Below are 16,809 nucleotides of genomic sequence, written 5' to 3' on the forward strand. Positions count from 1 at the left end.
GACGGCGACGGATCGGTGCGGAAAGGGAAGAGCTCTCCCTCTCTCGCTCCGCCGCCTCCTTCTGCGAGATGGTGGTCTCGCAGAAGTCGAGCATCGCCTTCCAGGACGCGTCGCTGCCGAGCATCGTAGCCACGACGCGCGGCAGCGAGAGGTCCTCACCTATGACCGCGACGAGGGCGGCGCGTTGCTCGTTGAATCCAGAGCAACGCGCCAACATATACATATATATACCAGTGGTCCCCCGGTAGTCGAAATTCGAATATAATTAATTGAAATTATAAGTTTGTACATTATTAAGATTCTATTTTCAAAGACTATTATTGTACTTCTATAATCACAAATTTCGACAAGACTACTCTATTGAAAAATGATAATAAAGACAAACAATATTTAATCTGTTCTCAATTTGACAACAGACGTGAAGAACAAAAGTTTGACAATAAATAAATAGTATGCATGCGTGTGGGCGTCAAATACGTGGTAGTGTGTGTAATGTTTTTATTTATTGATTTCATGTATTTTTTAGGCATAATTTAAAAAAAATATTAACATTCTGCATTCCTTCTCTATATTCTCTATAAGTGTAGGAAATTTCATACTTGTTGTTGTACATTGAAGTCGATTGGTAATATTGAAGTAAGGACTAGAAAACAGGTGGTCAAAGGAATATAGTTTTAACTGCATCGCTATTTATGCTACATTTTGGCATGCGGTCACTAAGCTCGCATTCCTCTAGTTGCAGTCTTAAAGGAATCCTCTTGTCGATGGCTTAAGGCGACAAGATCACGATCGTCTGTAACGGTATCCGCGGTATCCCCATGAAGTATCTCCTCCAGAATGTCAATGGCTTAAGACGTTATGAGTGTGTCACGCCTATGAATTGTTGATGACGGACAGGCCACGAGACCGTACTCGAATCCCGGGCGGGCCGCCGAGACAACGAGACAAGATTAACCCGAACGAATTAGCCGAAACCCTTGTGAAACCTTCGGCGGTGGTTCGATTAGCAAGCTTTTTAATTATGCCGTATTATTTAATATTAAAGATGCAGTTTTAACGTTAACGAATAGAATATTGTTTTGTGGCGGTAGCCAAGAATACAATGACTCGCTTACAACAGTTTCAAGATAAGCTTGCATAAATACAAGTTCACAACAATAACATTCAGACTGTCGATCTACCGAGCAATATCACCAGCTCAGCGAAAGTGTAGTGGTAGCCATCATACAACGCAAGATATTTGTCAGATGCCTGAATCTCGCTAACGACATTTTCACGGCAGTGACGTCACGCGTCAGTATATCGATAAGAAATGTCAGAATCTAGCGAGTAGACTTTACCATCGACGGTCGCTTATGACACGCTCATCAGCATGCTCTTAAATTAAAACTCAGCATAAGCGACGACGTAGCTTTTCCCCACACGTGTGGTTCTGAGGACCAAAAACACACAACAGCCTATGACTTGCACGCTCGCCCCGTGACTTTACTCACCCTCTTTCATCCATCATTAGCGGACAATGGCTAATCTAACGTGTAGGGCACTCTATCACCGAAGCTTGTAGATTGAGATCATAATTAAACAGCCTGATCGATTTTACATATGAGTCGACTATTATCAAAGCCGGCAATCTGACTTTTGGACAATTATTGGTAAATCAGAAAAACGAATTATTGACTTTGTATTCCATCGGCAGTCACAAAACTCTTCGGAACGACATCTTAGATAAATATCAGGTTAACTATTAACCTTTATTTAATGCAGGTTTTGAACCGTATTCTTTGAAGGAGACGATTATATTCAAATAAATCTGTATTGACATATCAATAACATTTTTTTGTCCAAATGCACAGATTGCCACCTTTGATAATAGACGACTCATATATTCTATATAACCAACTCAAAGGTGTAGTTAAAATCTTGGTAGTCGGAAATTTTAGTGTTTGAAACATGGAAATAATATGGTGACAGTAAAAAAATGCAAGATTAGGCCGACAAAGTAATTTTAATTATTATATATCAACATCATCATCATCATCATCATCATTCTTCTTCAACATGTTTTCTCCTTCCATACTCTTCTATCATATACCATTTCTTCGCTCACTCCCTTCTTATACATATCGTCTTTAACGCAATCCATCCATTTCATAAATACATTTACACATAAATTTTTAGTATATCAACGACCTGCGAAAACTAAAGTAAATGCTTACACAATTAACAAGATTCAAGACTGCTCGAGACAATAAATTTGGGACAGCTATTGTTACGAGCTGGGGCTCGGGATAAATAAAATTCCACCAAAGTACAACTAACAACTGCATTCAACACGTAGAACGCTTAAAACACTTCACTACACTTTTAAAATTCTCAATTCGCTTCTTTTGCTTCGCTTCAGGTGAACCGTTCGCTGTTTCGCTTCGAATAGTTCCGATTACTGACTGACAGACTGCGTGCCATCTCTGCAACGCTTTTATAGCCGATACCACATCCCTAGAATTATCGAGAATATTCCACAAATCTCTAGTGTTGTCTTTCCGCTATCTGACAATAGATGGCGTTGTGCTTCTCGAGAGTTCTGGGTGCTGCTAGATCCTTCGGTATTCGTTCGACTATTCGGCGATAGATGGCGTTACTCTTACCGGCGTAAAACTATCATAGATTACAAGAAACGTTAAGAAATTTCACTCGCGCTAACAACGTTCGAACCATCAGACTACCGAGCTATACTTCCTCAGTGAAAGATCTTATCCGTCGCAGTTGTCACTGGAAAACTTTTCCGAAGCGAAAAAGTCTGAAGAAAAATAAAGAGGGAAACGCAAAAGTAACAAGTGAAAGTAAAATAGTATTTAAGAGGATTTTTTTCTTCCTCCTTTTTTCCTTCCTTATATTCGAACTAGAAAATATAGATATTTTAGATACCTATAGACATTTAGAGCCAGCGATATCTCACAATATTTTTACAAGAGAAGTTTTTTTTTTAAAAAGGAATGCATCGAGCGTCTTATCTTTTAAGCCACGATGACCTCAAGCGTTATATATTTAATATGTTTGATATATAATATGTCTCTCTCTACGCGATCGTAATTGAACTCGTGCGTGTACTCCAGCTCAATGTGGTCAATTTAGGTCAAATGATAATGATGAATACCACAGCGACAGTTCATAATTTTAAATTCTTTTTAACAGACTTCAAAAAAGGAGGTTGTCAATTCGACTGTATTTTTTTTATATTTGTTACCTCTTAACTTTTGACTGGGTGAACCGATTTTGATGATTCTTTTTTTATTAGAAAGCTGACACTTCCCGTGTGGTCTCATTTCATTTTAAGCCAGTACTGATAATGGAATCCATGAGAAAGCCATATAAATCTTAAATTTGCACGAAGTACGTGCGCGACAAATAGGTGATTTTTTTTATTGCTTAGCTGGGTGGACGAGCTCACAGCCTACCAAGTGTTAAGTGGTTACTGGAGCCCATAGACATCTACAACGTAAATGCGCCACCCACCTTGAGATATAAGTTCTAAGGTCTCAAGTATAGTTACAGCGGCTGCCCCACCCTTCAAACCGAAACGCATTACTGCTTCACAGCAGAAATAGGCAGGGTGTTGGTACCCACCCGCGCGGACTCACAAGAGGTCCTACCACCAGTAATTACGCAAATTATAATTTTGCGGGTTTAATTTTTATTACACGATGTTATTCGTTCACCGTGGAAATCAATCGTGAACATTTGTTGAGTACGTATTTCATTAGAAAAATTGGTACCCGCCTGAGATTCGAACACCGGTGCATCGCTCATCACGAATGCACCGGACGTCTTATCCGTTAGGCCACGACGACAAAATGAATAAATGAATAACTCAATATCACGTCAACCTATTTCGATGATTATTGTTTTTAGTGTAGTCGGTTTTTGTTAAAGCATGTCTATTTACATTTGTCATTGTTGTTAAACTTCGTTCAGTGCCATTGCAGTCTTGAAGGTGTAGCGGGCATAATTGATTCTCTTTTATTTACAACTAGGATTTCGATACAAATAATTAAAATAGTTAAGATTTTGATGATCTAGTTTCAAACGTGTGATCTTACAGAAGTTCCATCGCGGTGGTATGAATGGTTTAGGAACTGATGCGGGTTCCGACAACTTATATTTTTTATTTTCAATGCAAAGTTTACTGTGCTGATGAAATTCAGCTGGAATGTATCGATTTCACTGACATCCATACGTAGTTGAATACGTCTTAATTGTATAAAGTAAACGAACAACTTCCAACTGAAGAAATAACATCATGTTACTATACTGAAACATGTACCCAGCACGCATGTATAAATTATATGAATACTGTATACATTTTGAGTAAGCCTTGATAGTGGGTGGAAAGTCCATTTGGGCCGTGAAGCTGTCGTGGGTGGGGCAGTTGATACACAATACAGTGTAGACTTCGATGCCCACATTATAAGGCCGTAAGCTGCTCCGCCCAACCAGAGCTATAAAAAACCCTAAAAAAGCTAAAAACTTTTATTTATAATAAATAGGTGATAGATAGAAAATATGCAGTTAAATTATAACGTTTTCGTATTCGTTAATATGAGCTGATAAAAACCCTATCGGTGAAATTTTGGTAGTGAAAGTATTTTTGCCAGAATGCCCTTTTTTTAAATTGAATGCTAAGCCTCAGACGTAACTTCAGCGCTGATTGATGAACTTTTCATTTGAAAGCCCCTGCAATCTGAGGCCACGCAAAGAAAAGTATTCCTTGAAAAGCTTCCCAATGATTTTTTCACTTCCAAGCTTGCTACAAGAAATCCCAATTTTTGCTTAGCTTCACTTTATTATCGAATTATAATTATTTGGCCGATCTAAAAAATATATTCATTTTGGGAATTGAAATTAAAAGCAAATTACCCATGTCTGATCCCGGGTGACGCTGAAGTACGTTATGCCTTAAAATTACCTAGGAAGGGGGAATAGTTTCAATTTAGTCTTTTTTTTATTGCCCTTGTAGGCAAACGAGCATACGGCCCACCTGATGGTAAGTGGTTACCGTCGCCCATGGACTTCAGCAATGCCAGGGGCAGAGCCAAGCCGCTGCCTACTGCAATAGTCTTAGCCTAAAAAGGGCACTAAAAGGTCAGCAACCGAAGCCGAGCCTTGTGTGAAGGTTTGTAAGGATTTGTGTATAGTGCCTAACAGTTTCTAATAGTAAAAGTCTCTTAAAATAATATATTTAGGGCGCTTAGCCCTTTGCTACTGGAGAACACGTCTGCTAGGAGAACTTAGCTACAAAATGACATCTACAAATGCTGATCGGGAAAAATAGAAGCGTTTAGTTTGAACATGTCGGGAGATTAATACGATCTTAATGATACTTTCTACCTAGTCTCTGGTAGCCTACGGGGCTATTCCAGCTTCCAGCGCAGACGGGGATGACACGGATAGGATAGGATACTCAGACCAAGGTGCCTACAGGATCCTATTAAAGATCAGATACTTGACACAGAAAGTCTTTGAGGGTCAAAATATTGAACAATTCGTTCTGCGTGTCGACAAATCCCCGTTTATTGAATGTAAGACCACTATTTATAATGGGTAGATGATGTTCATGGTCTACTTATATAATAAGTGATCATCCGAACGTACCAAAAAACTTGGAATTTTGTTGAATGAATGACAGATTGAGATAGCGTAATAAGAATATGTGCCACAGTGGTACCTACCAGCTCTCGCTGGCAATACCCTACCACAAGAAACTAAGATCTCAAGTAGGGAGCTAAAAATAGTAGCAGAGCTATTAGGAAGTTAACAGAACTGCTCACTCTTACCTTTTCATATCCATGTCTTAAGTTACCGCCATATGAATATTTGTTGAACATATCAATCACTACACTGAAATTTCCAAGTACCACAAAAAACAAACCAGCTCCGACAAAGTTTCATTTGCACGCTTTGTTTCTCAGCAAATGAATTTATCAAATGCTACACTAAAAAAATATGGTATTATCAACGAACTTTAAAATTTTATCACACAACCCTAAAAGAACTAAATTTCCCTTCGCAAACCTTGAATTTCACTTAGTAAGAAGACGACTTAACTGTTCCAAAAATATTTTTGAATAGATACATTAAAGAGTCAAATTTCCGAGATGTTTTATCTCTCGTTCTAAACATCAATTCACGGGCCAACGTTGTTGATAATAATTGGCCATATCACCCGTAAGAGAGTCTGTGATGCGTTGCTCCCGCGCGCATTGCGGCACTCGGCCGCTTGTCACATTACGAGAATGAGTTTCAATTAATCGTCATAGAGTATTTTAGCAGACACGCTACATTATTCGACGAGCTACGCGTGACGGTAGCCAACACAGAACACAAGATATTTGACAGATGCCTGAATCTCACTTACGACATTTTCAAGGTAAGCTGGCATATATATGTACAAGTTCCGAAAAACAGCCGGTCTACCGAGCAATTTCAGTCGCTCGGTGGAAGACCTTCCCTTTTTCATATACCCGCAAATACGTGGAATCTTACCGTTTACCACCATCATATTTCTAGATGCCAAATCAATTTCCCAGCCCACCTTCCGCTATTGGAACCCATAGACAACAAATTCGCAGACACGAGATCAGGGTCCTAATTGTATTGCATAACCTTTATCCCATTATTCAATCCGGAATATATGTCTACTTGCAGCAGAGACCCCACTTCGATAAAGCGGCACGACACGAGAACCCTCTCATCGTGGCCGCCGGTAACTACATTCCCGATCCTGCGGACAGAATGGAAAGCAGTCGACGTCGCCCTAAACACGTCATCTCGGATCCTCCTGATCCACTAACGGTGCTTTTAGGTACTTCAAGCACCGGTCACCGTTCTCGTCGAACCCGTCGCTTGCGACGAAGGGCTCGACGAGTAAATTAACTCTCAGACACAGCCCACTGAGTTTCTCGCCGGATCTTCTCAGTGGGTCGCGTTTCCGATCCGGTGGTAGATTCTGCGAAGCACGACTCTTGCTAGGGTTCGTGTTAGCAACATCGTCAGGTTTGAGCCCCGTGAGCTCACCTACTAAAGTTAGGGTTACGCTGAAATAGCCGCTAGGGCTATCAGCTTAGGTAGGAAAAAAAAAAAAAAAAAAAAAAAAAAAAAAAAAAAAAAAAAAAAAAAAAAAAAAAAAAAAAAAAAAAAAAAAAAAAAGCAGAGACAGACAGGATTATGGTACCTAAATTGCGGTAGGCTTGTATAGTAGTTAGAGAGGGCTGCTGTTAATTCTCCAGTGAATCCCTTGGTTGGTCCCCTTTTAAGACACCCTCCAAAAGAGACGAGGTGACAGGACTACATCACACAGTCCAAAAATTCGAATACATGAATGGTATAATAATTTATTGTTGTTGTTGTTGTTCGGCAAATGATGGTCTAATTAGTTTGAAGAATTAAAGGCATGCCACTTTTTGCGTTCCATATCGAGAATTAATAAAGCATCATGCACAACGTGTGGACAGCGTGAGGATATCAAGACAAACGAAGAATGATAGCTCCACATCATAAAATATAAATATTATGAACTTATAATGCGATCAAATATGCTTAAGTTGGAGAAGCAATTGATCGTGGGACAGACGGAGGGGAGGCGCTTCGGGGGTCGAGTCCTAACACGATCTTGTAAAAGTATCGTAGAGACAACAAGAAAAACGCTACAATGATCTATTGAACTGGGGTGGGACTGAAGCAAACGGAGGTAAATCATATACGGTCAAGATCCTCATTAGCAAGGGAACAGCAAGAAAATGCACGACGAATTGCCAAATTGTTGATTTAACTGTTTTTGCGCTGAACTATGCAGACTATAAGTGCATTGTATCAAATATATAGACAGTCTCTTTTATCAAATCTATGCCGAAACGTATTTCAACGACATCACGATGCTATCTATTGAATAGCCGCTTATCAGAATCATTTAATTTGTTATTAAAGGGTACTTACATTTTTTTGTTTTTTTTTCTTGGTACACGCTTTTATTAGCTTAATCTAACCAACCTGATGACCACTTTCGATTATCCAAAATGATCCATTTTTCATCCGGGGACGGAACCTCCTACGAGGTTCCTGCGCCTAGAGGGCATGCAGGGTATGTAGGACTTGACGATCTGCAAGTGTTGGGAGCAGACCGCGGGCCCAAGGAGTTTTAGGGCCCTACCGAAGCAAAGCAAAGCATGCCTTAACGCATTCGTGGCGCTGGCAACCGTTCAGTTCGTGCGGCATCCACTTAACAAGATTTTACTGGTGGTAGGACCTCTTGTGAGTCCGCACGGGTAGGTCAACCACCCTACCTATTTCTGAAGTGAAGCAGTAATGCGTTTCGATTTGAAGGGTGGGACAGACGTTGTAACTTTACTTGAGACCTTAGAACTTGTATCTCAAGGTGGGGGGCGCATTTACGTTGTAGATGTCTACGGGCTCCAGTGACCACTTAACAACAGGTGGGCTATGAGCTCGCTAGTCCATCTAAGCAAAAAAGCAAAAAAAAATGTACCTAATGTACCTTGCCAATTTGACGAAAATGGACCGATATTTTTTTGATGCTAACGTTAAGCTAACTTAGCGATAGATTGAGTATCGTCACAGAGTTCGGGAACTCCGGTGTTCTCTGAGTGTGTTCACCTTAGTTTTCGGGCGAGCATGAGGTTAATTTTTTTAGGTTAAAATTTCCATGTCGGAAGCTTTCAAACTAACGACGAGTTGTGCGTTCTTTTGTAATGTTCGCTTCATACACGTCGCCATTGTTGTGAGCCGTTTGTGACGGAATTCGTATTCCATAATTACACATATATTCATACTGTTCATTTGATGAAAAAATACATAATGTAGTGAAAACCGAATATTAATCACTAAATAAATAACTGAATTCGCAATTAGAGATCCACACTTTTAAAATAAAATTCATTTGCATTTGGAATTTATTGCCATTTATGTACATACAGAATAAACAGTAGGAGGCCGCCCGGCTGTAGGTTGACATTATACCGGAATTGGAGTCCGGTAATCACATCACTTGAGTACACCAAAGTACTTTAGATCATGAACGTGTCTAAATGAGGCCTATAAAATCAAAGGCAGTTAAATCCAAGTCTGTCAAATATTCAGGTAAACTACAAAAATCGGCCCTAAGCACGTCATTACGGATCCTCCCGATCCATCGAAGTACTGCTCTTGCTAGGGCCAGTGTTAGCAACACTCCCGGTTTGAGAAGCTGAAATAACTTTGTTCGGATAGCTACGATATTCTTTATTTTAAAGCAGATTTATAAAGAATGAGAATATTACTAATAATCTAAAATTTAAACGATAAAACCTATCTTATTAGTACTTAGTACAAAGTAAAAATAAAATTTTTGAACTGAATTTGTTAGAGATTTAGCTGCATTTGTTATAACATGAAAACACTAAAACGTGTCCAACTAACTAAACAATATAGCGCCATTGTTAATCCATTTTATGACATGTAGGCGTTTAGCTGCCTTTGATTTTATAGGCCTCAAATGATCTATTTTCAAAAGATCTTGCTTATCTTCCAAACTGCAGGAATTTAATTATTGTAGGTATTTCGTCCGACAGAAATTTTAAACGTATTAACTTAAAACTCACAAAGGCACAGATACAAACGCGCAGACAGACAAACGGATTATCCAGGCGAGTCGCGGGAGGGTTGAGGGATCAAAGGCCGCCGTCCATTTGGGAAATTTGTTTTTCCATTACTCAAATTGGGTTCTGGTTACGACGTCACTTTTGTTAGCTGTTACGTTTGTAATATTTAGGCGGGTGCGATAATTAAACAGTAACTTCATAGTTGCATTGAAACTATGCTTTAAAAGTCACCACTTCGATAAAGCGGCACGACACGAGAACCCTCTCATCGTGGCAGCCGGGAACTACATTCCCGATCCTGCGGGCAGAATGGAAAGCAGTCGACGTCGCCCCAAACACGTCATTTCGGATCCTCCCGATCCACTAACGGTGCTTTTAGGTACCTCAAGCACCGGTCATCGTTCTCGGCGAACCCGTCGCTTGCGATGAAGGGCCCGACGAGTAAATTAACCCTCAGACTCGCCGGACTTCTCAGTGGGTCGCGTTTCCGATCCGGTGGTAGATTCTGCGAATCACGGCTCTTGCTAGGGTTCGTGTTAGCAACGTCGTCAGGTTTGAGCCCCGCGAGCACACCTACTAGTTAAGGTTACGCTGAAATAGCCTCTCAAGGCTGTCAGCATAGGTAGGAAAAAAAACGTCATAGTTCGAAATTATTTACGTCTCGGTCAACAGGTGGCGTTATTCACGAAAAACGTTTATCAATTCCAGAACGTTCCATATTCATAAATCTAACCAATTATTCGTCGTTCAATCAAACCCTTTGATTCAGAGCGTCCAATATGTCAATGGACAACAAAACAGTCGGGACGTACTGAAGCAATCTGTTAAATGACATTTACCCGAGTGATTGATCACATTTTTGTGATACCAAAAGGACATTTAATATCGAACTTTTTCGGGGATGTAATAATTTATTTGGACATAAATATGTACACGTTTTTTTTTTCTGAATGTATTATATCTAAAATTGACACACACCCATTTTTTCCCTTCAAGCACAATAACCGTACAACGAATTCTTAAACTTACACAACCTACCACATGCCAACTCCTAAATGAATAGTATAAGTTCCTTTATTACTGCAGCATGGAGTCGTGCCAAGCAGACACTATCAGTATAGTGGGAAATAAAAACAAATTGCTGTTATTGATTGTAGAAAATTTCTTCTATTTCCGCATAGCGGTGAATGCGATCGTTCAGAACGTTGCTTGGAACCTGCGAGTTTCATCTTCTGCATTAATATAACCTTTTATCATGAAACCGTACCACCCTGGTCTTCGCTGTAGTATCTGCACGTTCTTTACCTATATACCTTTTTTTATTGCTTATATGGGTGGACGAGCTTACAGCCCACCTGGTGTTAAGTGGTTACTGAAGCCCATAGACATCCATAACGTAAATGCGCCACCCACCGTGAGATAAGAGTTCTAAGGTCTCAAGTTTAGTTACAACGGCTGCCCCACCCTTCAAACCGAAACGCATTACTGCTTCACGGCAGAAATAGGCAGGGTGGTGGTACCCACCCGCGCGGACTCACAAAAGGTCCTACCACCAATGATATGAATATGATCGCTGTAGTATCTGCACGTTCTTTATCTATATAACTCGTCGTCTTGTCTTGATTACAGGCGATACGCTATCGGATCCTCCCGATCCACTCTAGGAGCTTTTCAACTGTTCAAGCACCGGTCTCCGTTCTCGTCGAACGTATTGTCAAATGCGACGTGCAGCCTAGCTTTTAGACACAAAAGTCGTCGTGGCCTAAAGGATAAGACGTCCAGTGCACTCGTATTGAGCGATGCACCGGTGTTCGAGTCCCAGGTGGGTACCAATTTTTCTAATGAAATACGTACTCAACTAATGTTCACGATTGACTTCCGCGGTGAAGGAATAACATCGTGTAATAAAAATCAAACACGCTAAATTATAATTTGCGTAATTACTGGTGGTAGGACCTCTTGTGAGTCCGCGCGGGCAGGTACCATCACCCTGCCTATTTCTGCCGCGAAGCAGTAATGCGTTTCGGTTTGAAGGGTGGGACAGCCGTTGTAACTATACTTGAAACCTTAGAACTTATATCTCAAGGTGGGGGGCGCATTTATGTTGTAGATGACTAGGGGCTCCAGTAACCACTTAACACCAGGTGGGCTGAGAGCTCGTCCACCCAAAAAAAAACATTTACACCAACTACACAGTTCGCCTTTTAGACAAGCTGATGTGCCCAGTAATCGCAACCTTGTCTCCATGGTACCAGGTGAACAACAATGTTTCTTATATCAACAGCCTTTAAATACCATTTTAAACCGGTTAGTGCTACTTATTTGCACAAAAAACCTACAAATGAACTGTAGACATCAAAATCCGTATATACAAACACGTAATGCATTAAATAAATTGTCTTAAGAGACATAACTGAAGCCGAAATGGGGGGTAATAGAGAGGGCACAAATAACATATGCGCCACTTAAGCTAATGTTCGTCGAGAATGGGATGTGCATAGACATGAGAGATGTAATGGAGGATTGTCATTACCTAGCGTGGATATACTTGATCGACGATATCTTAAGAAGGGGAATTTAAAAATTCAAGGCGAAGGGATTTTAAAAATGCGCCGCGTAGGCGAATTCTGTCTCATAAATATAATAAAAATTTTACTATTTCTACCTTAACCATTAATTCTGGATTGCGTAAGAGCGTTACCATTACATACTTTTAAGACCATACTCATCTGTCACCGCAAAGTAATACATAATGTGCTAATTTTTGTTGTTTATATCTATACATATAAAAATTAATTGCTGTTCGTTAGTCTCGCTAAAACTCGAGAACGGCTGGACCGATTTGACTAATTTTGGTCTTGAACTATTTGTGGAAGTCCAGGGAAGGTTTAAAAGATTAGATAAATATGAAAATGCTCGGAATGAAATAAAAACAAACAATTTTGTTTTTCCTTTGATGTATCCCCCGTCGGACGGATTCCTTTTGTTTGTTTTAAGTTGATTTTATACAAAAGTCTTTTATTTATCGATTGAGGCACTACGAAGTCTGCCGGGTCAGCTAGTTGATCTATAAAAAAAAGTTGCTTGAAATCTTTGAAAATGTAACAATCGTCAAAGGTTTTAAATTGAAGATCTTATTTATGTGTAAAGAAGCAAAATTTAATTTTTATTTAATTTTTATTATTTTTTATTTTTAATAATAATTATTATATTATAATACTTTGTATTAATTGTATGTATATTTACGGAGATATGTATGTGTATATGTATGTGTACATATATGTATATGTATTTAACTGGAATGGTACACCGCACGTAGTTCGTTTCCAAATGATTCTTGTCCACTTGATGGTTGTCTGGAAGAGATCGCTCTTAGCGATAAGACCGCCAATTGTACTTTTTTTTTGTTTTTAATGTATCGCACTGTTTATTTGTTTTTACAATAAAGAATACTCTCTCTCTCTCTCTCTCAGATCTCTCCACATCTCATAAGGTGAGACGATGCAGGAAGCGGACTTTGGCTGTACACGGAATTAATAATCGCTCTGCATAGAAAGATGATATGTCTTAAAATGTACTTCAGAATGTTTTCTTGATAGTACCATCACTAAAGCGTCTCATAGAATACTATTAGTAATAATGGTATGTTGAAAAACACAGTTTTTCGTGTTTAAATGTAGCTAAATAATTCTGAATGTGTCACAATCGTCAAAGGTTTTAAATTTGAGGTATCTCAAGATTAGGTAAGTTGGAAGGAGAGGATGAAGAAATCTGACTTTGGCTGTTATTTGGCTGAGATTAAAAATTGCTCTGCATACAAAGATTATAGAATATTATGTCTTAAAATGTACTTCAGAATGTTTTCTTGATAGTACCATCATTAACGCGTCACTTAGAACCCGGTAGCAAAAAATGTATATAAAAAAACCATTTATCTAGCTTTAAATGTAACTAAATAATTCACAGCCTAGCCTGCTTTGGACGTACTTTGAATTATCAATTAGTATTACGTCTCATGACATAACGTATGCATAGTAACCCTCAGATCCTTGGTAAGCTGTTACGAGAATCAGAATGTATGTAACTACAAGGCATTCACGGACTAAAGGCTTTATAGATCGAGCTGTTGGATATTTTTTTATTATTTTATAATAGTTTAGATGAAAACGCGAATACAATTGCCCTCTACGACATGTGTGTTTGCAATCTCATAGTTTTTTTTTTTATAGTTATAGAGAGACAGGTAGAGGGCAACTGAAATTAATTGTTTTATCTGTGTTTTATACCTTTTTTAAATAAGACAAAGCTGAAAAATATTCGTTACTTTTATTTTACATATTATTATTTTTTCAAAGGAATTTTCTAAAGATATTCTTACATAAAATTAATGACCTTTCTGCTCCTAAGATTGTTGATCTCCAAAATTTCGTAACTACCTGGTGGATAGTGCGTTAATCTCAGCTCAACAATAAAAGAAACAATAAAATAAATAAATAAAATAAATATTTACTAACGATCACGCCACGTTAACTGGTCCTGTGATAAGTTCGTAAAGAACTTGTGTTACAGGTACCGGATAACGGAAATAAATGTAAGATTTTTGTTATACACATACATATATTTAATATACATCCATAACCCTGGAAAAGACATTTATATTTATCATACAAATATCTTCCCTTGGCGGGATTCGAACCCGCGACCCCCTTATGTAGTGACCATGTCACTTACCACTACACCGGACGGCCGTTGAATAGGCAATAGATGTGTAGTGCAAAAATAAATAAATAAAACAAATATTTTTTATATTTTTACCTTTTCATCAATTTCATTTATATTATTGAACGTCCCATAAATATTTTAAACTCTATTTGCAAAATAAGACTAGCAATTTCTCTCAAGCCTTGACATATTTTCTTCGCATTCAGAATCTCTATTAACTTTATCATAAACGAAGAAAATCGTAAATGCTATAACAATTAATGTGAATACAAATCGATAATTCTCCTCCAATTGTACTATTGCCTGTGAAATCAAATTCATTTTAGGTAACGAACTTTTATCCTGCCCTACGTCGCGGTCCAAAACTTGAACGTGGAAGCGGCTAATTCAAGCCACTCCGAACCCCTGCAAATGTATCGCCCAGGACAAATAACAAGTTTAATATCATAGATAATAAATACACTTAATAATTAAAATTTAATATTTTTGGACTATGCAATGAAATGTCAAGAAGAGTCACGGGTCAAAACTGTCATTGATGCTTCTTCGAGTACTTACCACAGATAAATAAAGTTATCAAGCAAAAAGAATTTAATATGAATATTAATTCGATCGTTTTTTTCTGCGAAATTGTTAAAGCAAGTCATCAACTTAATCGGTGAATTACAACTAAATCTTAACTCGGCGACTTAAGAATGAAAAAATACCCAGATAAGTGTCGTTGATTGAAGTTCAAAAGGAAATATCTTTGTCTCATACTTCTTTGGTATAGAAAATACTGATCTTATAGCTAGTCACTCTTTAAGTGGTGGTAGGACCTTTTGTGAGTCCGCACGGGTAGGTTCCTCCACCCTGCCTATTTCTGCCGTGAAGCAGTAATGCCTTTCGGTTTGAAGGGTGGGGGAGCGGTTGTAACTATACTGAGACCTTAGAACATATCTCAAAATGGGTGGCGCATTTACGTTGTAGATGTCTATGGGCTCCAGTAACCACTTAACACCAGGCGGGCTGTGAGCTCGTCCACCCATCTAAGCAACAAAAAATAAAAAATAAGAGTATAATATCGTGCGACACCGTCTTTATGATCCCCTATTCTTTATGATCCGCTCTTCACACTCACTCACTAGTTTTTTTTTTGTCTACCTATCTACAATTAGCCTCTAGGGTTTATTCTGGCTTTACCTCGACTAGTGGAAAAGCTCGCGTTGTTCAGCCTGAAAGAAGTAACACAAATCCGAGCAAGAATTCGATGAATGTACCACCGGATCAGAATCGTAATCCATTGAGAAGATCGGGAAAAAAAATCAATCGCGTTCTCTTCCCACATGTACGTATGTCCCGTTCTCGTTAAGAGGATAATTAACAGATTTATATAGGCAGTATCGCGAACCAATTCTCCCAGGTTACCAACATTGATCTTAGCATAGATATATTTACTTCGATACATAGGACTGTAGGTGTTATTAGTATTAATGATGTTCAAGCCTAACCGAAATAAAATATATATTAGGAAAAATTTAACGCCGTTTGTATGTAAAAATATAATTTCTATATATTAATACGTGAAGCAAACACTTTGTACCCCTTTTAACGAAAATTGCGCGGACGGAGTATGAACTTTCCCACACTTATAAGAGAAAATAAAGATGGAGTGCAGAACGTTAATTTTTTTTTTAAATTATGCATAAAAAATACGTTAAATCAATAAATAAAAACATTACACACACTACCACGTATTTGACACCAATACGCATGCATACCGTACAATGGGGTAAATAGGGACAAAATCGACCTTCAGATTGAATTTTAAAATAGTTCCAATTAAATAGTCACTGCTCAACCAAAGAAATAAGTTGAGTCTTGAACGTACCTAGGTGATAAAAACCGTTACATTATTTTAATTATTCATTTTAAAGAAATAATCGGTAAAATAATGGCCGTCCCAATTTACCCAGCGTCCGGGGTAAATTGACACGGTTAAGGGTTAAATTGGGATATTTGTAAGGGTTGTCAACTCGCAGTACTGCGATATATAGGTAGGTGCCATATAATTATTTATATGGACCGAAATGATGAATACAATCCATAATTTAAGCACAATACACAACATAGTGTAAATTAAGCTGGTTTCTATTCCGAAGCGATGTGACCTAAATGATAATCAACAATACAATGATCAAAAAAAGTATGTGCATGTTATATTTTAGAAAATTATTATTTAATTTCCTTAAAAATCACAACTCTGAAACAAAATCATAAAATAGAATAAAAAATAGAAAACAAAAGGACTGGAAATGCATTAATACAATTTTATTTAATCAACATTTTCAAAATGATCTTTGAGCAAGAGTAAGATAAATAATAATAAGTGAATAAGATAAAAAAACAGCTTTATCTGATTACTGCCAATAATAACAAAAATAAAAGAAATTCTTTC

General features: G+C 38.2%; 1 protein-coding gene and 1 long non-coding RNA gene across 6 annotated transcripts in view; both read right to left on the bottom strand.

The window, feature by feature from the left end:
* LOC101740438 (uncharacterized) overlaps positions 1–16,809 on the bottom strand; it is a 495,801-nt gene that overhangs the window by 346,629 nt on the left and 132,363 nt on the right. The window contains exon 1 of one of the 5 annotated variants that reach the window (XM_021353304.3): positions 5,832–6,243. The exons of the other annotated variants lie outside the window; for them this stretch is intronic. Within the exon in view, the coding sequence (XP_021208979.1) occupies positions 5,832–5,882 (51 nt within the window). The 5' untranslated portion in view covers positions 5,883–6,243. Of the gene's footprint in view, positions 1–5,831; positions 6,244–16,809 lie in introns of those variants that run through there. 5 annotated transcript variants of the gene reach the window in all.
* Positions 13,960–14,919, bottom strand: LOC134199562 (uncharacterized). The gene is made up of 2 exons (XR_009974107.1): positions 14,466–14,919; positions 13,960–14,086 (listed from the first exon to the last, which is right to left on the bottom strand). It is a non-coding gene; the product is annotated as an uncharacterized LOC134199562 (long non-coding RNA).

The sequence above is a fragment of the Bombyx mori genome, chromosome 10, assembly GCF_030269925.1.
Source record: "Bombyx mori chromosome 10, ASM3026992v2".
Classification (NCBI taxonomy): Eukaryota; Metazoa; Arthropoda; class Insecta; order Lepidoptera; family Bombycidae; genus Bombyx; species Bombyx mori.